This window comes from Aplysia californica, unplaced genomic scaffold (assembly GCF_000002075.1).
Source record: "Aplysia californica isolate F4 #8 unplaced genomic scaffold, AplCal3.0 scaffold00310, whole genome shotgun sequence".
Lineage (NCBI taxonomy): Eukaryota > Metazoa > Mollusca > Gastropoda > Aplysiida > Aplysiidae > Aplysia > Aplysia californica.
This window is the reverse complement of record NW_004797580.1, coordinates 702,948-704,994: the sequence shown is the minus strand read 5'-3', so window position 1 is coordinate 704,994 and position 2,047 is coordinate 702,948. Positions and strand designations below refer to the sequence as shown.

The 2,047-nt window shown below is 41.9% G+C and overlaps 1 protein-coding gene across 1 annotated transcript in view; it reads right to left on the bottom strand.

Moving 5' to 3' along the window:
- Positions 1–1,315: 1,315 nt before the first annotated feature.
- LOC106012274 (otoferlin) overlaps positions 1,316–2,047 on the bottom strand; it is a gene marked incomplete at its 5' end in the record, with an annotated part of 18,842 nt that continues 18,110 nt past the window's right edge. The window contains 1 exon segment of the mRNA XM_013084693.2: positions 1,316–2,000. Within this exon segment, the coding sequence (XP_012940147.1) occupies positions 1,820–2,000 (181 nt within the window).

The following is a 2,047-nucleotide window of genomic DNA, read 5'->3' as shown; positions in this document are numbered from 1 at the left end:
AGCATTTTTCGGGATAGCCCCCTTGTGCTTAAAAGCGACCAATTGTCATGTTTTCTGCCCTCATAGACGCCGTGTTCCTAATTGTGGGGCCGGGTTGTTTTAACCATACCTGTCACAGCTGACCCAGGCTGACTGGGGTATGTAACCCTAGCGGAAATATAGCGATACCTGATCAAACTCTACCCCCCCCCTCTTTCCTTGAAATTCGAAATCATGTCTTCCGCATGCAACAATAAAGAGACTAATCATTACACCACAAAGACTCAGGTTAGTTTCTCTCTTTAGCGTCGTCAAAATCACCAACAATAAATGAATACTCTATAAGACGTCATAATCAATAGTGTGACAATTGGATTCTGAAAGGAAAGACACGACAATCCCTTAACTTCGGTATATTTTGTGACCACAGAAAGCACTTCAATATGAAATTGAAATACGATGCAAGGAAAAAGATTTACAAAAGAACCAACAATATGAAACGAAAAAAAAACCCCTACAACCCCCCCCCCCCCCCGCCCCAGCAACTACAGTCTTGGTATCCAGACACACGCTGAGATCAAATAAGGAATCATGGTGCCTGTTTGGCTTGACCAACACAGCCATCCGGGTAGCTCAACTTCCACCTCATCAACATAACAATTATACTTTAATACAGGAACAATTCGAGAGCTTTAAAATCTACATTGTAGGGAGCAGAAACTCATAACAAGTCATTGAAACAAGAGTTGATCAGATCAAATTGCATCAATTTGATCTACACACGCAAGTTAGTGCAACCCTTTTCAATAACATAGAAGCGGTGATCTTTGTACAAGTAAAACAGTGGTATAAAGTTTGTCAGGGACATTTAAAGGTTATCCTTGTCTCTATGATTACTTCTTGTACTAACGTATTTTATTCTTAGAAGTAATCAACTGTTCGTATTCACAGAACTAGTCAGCAAAACAAGATAATATAACATATTATTATTATAACACAGACATATTAGTACCCTTTCTGTCAGAATTAATTTTGTTCCGAGGATTCTGCGCACGTGAACTCCATATGCGAGTTTATTTTCAACTTAGAATAGAATCACGTCGGATTAATAAGTCTGACCGAATTGAATGATAACCCCACGTACTTCATCTGAGCTCATTAATCTCTCGAGAACCGCTGAGTAATTATGCATGCACGTCTCGTGTCGTGATTCCCCACGTCGTTATCATCAGACCAGGCGCCGGAGACACATTGGAACGTCTTTTTTTTTAAAGACTGGCATCACGTGGAAAGTTTGGTTAAGATATTGAAGACTGTCTTGATATAAATGTTCTACTTATCGGTCTTGAATCTTTGAGTACTTAACTTGGTCCGCCGAAGATAAGACTCTTCATTGGGTAGATGAAAGAACCCCCCCCCCCCCCAAGTCTTAAGACTCTGTGATCTCTTTCAAAGTAAGACAGAAGGAGGATAGAATACACTTGAGTTTTGTATTTGTTTTTACTAGGGCGTGTGTTTTCTAGACGTTGAATATTTTTCTTGTTGCCCCAGTAAACACAGACAAGTACGTTCTCCAGACGTTGATGATTTTCTTCCCAAACAAATATAGCCAGGTCAATGTCGTTGTTTTCTAGATGTTGAAGATTTTCTTGTCGCCCCAAGATGTCTGTTTTCTAGGTGTTGAAGTTTTTTTGTTGCCCCCAACAAACAGAGACAGGACGTCTGTTTTCTAGACGTTGAAGATTTTCGTGTCCCCCAAAATATATATAGCCAGGTCCGTGCTCTAGACGTTGAAGTTTTTCTTGAGACCCCAGCAATCATAAACAGGTCCGTCCGTTTTCTATACGTTGAAGATTTTCTTGACGGTGTACCCCGGCATGGCGTAGAAGAAGAGGACGATCATGGCGGTGAGGAGGGCGATGATGAGGATCTTAATGATGACCCACTTGTAGTTGTGCCACAGGATGTAGCGCAGGGACTTGAACGGGTTCATGAACCACATGAACGAGGAGTCCGGACGGCTGAAACGGAGGATGGGTGGGGGAGAGGGTGGGTGAGAGGGTGGGAG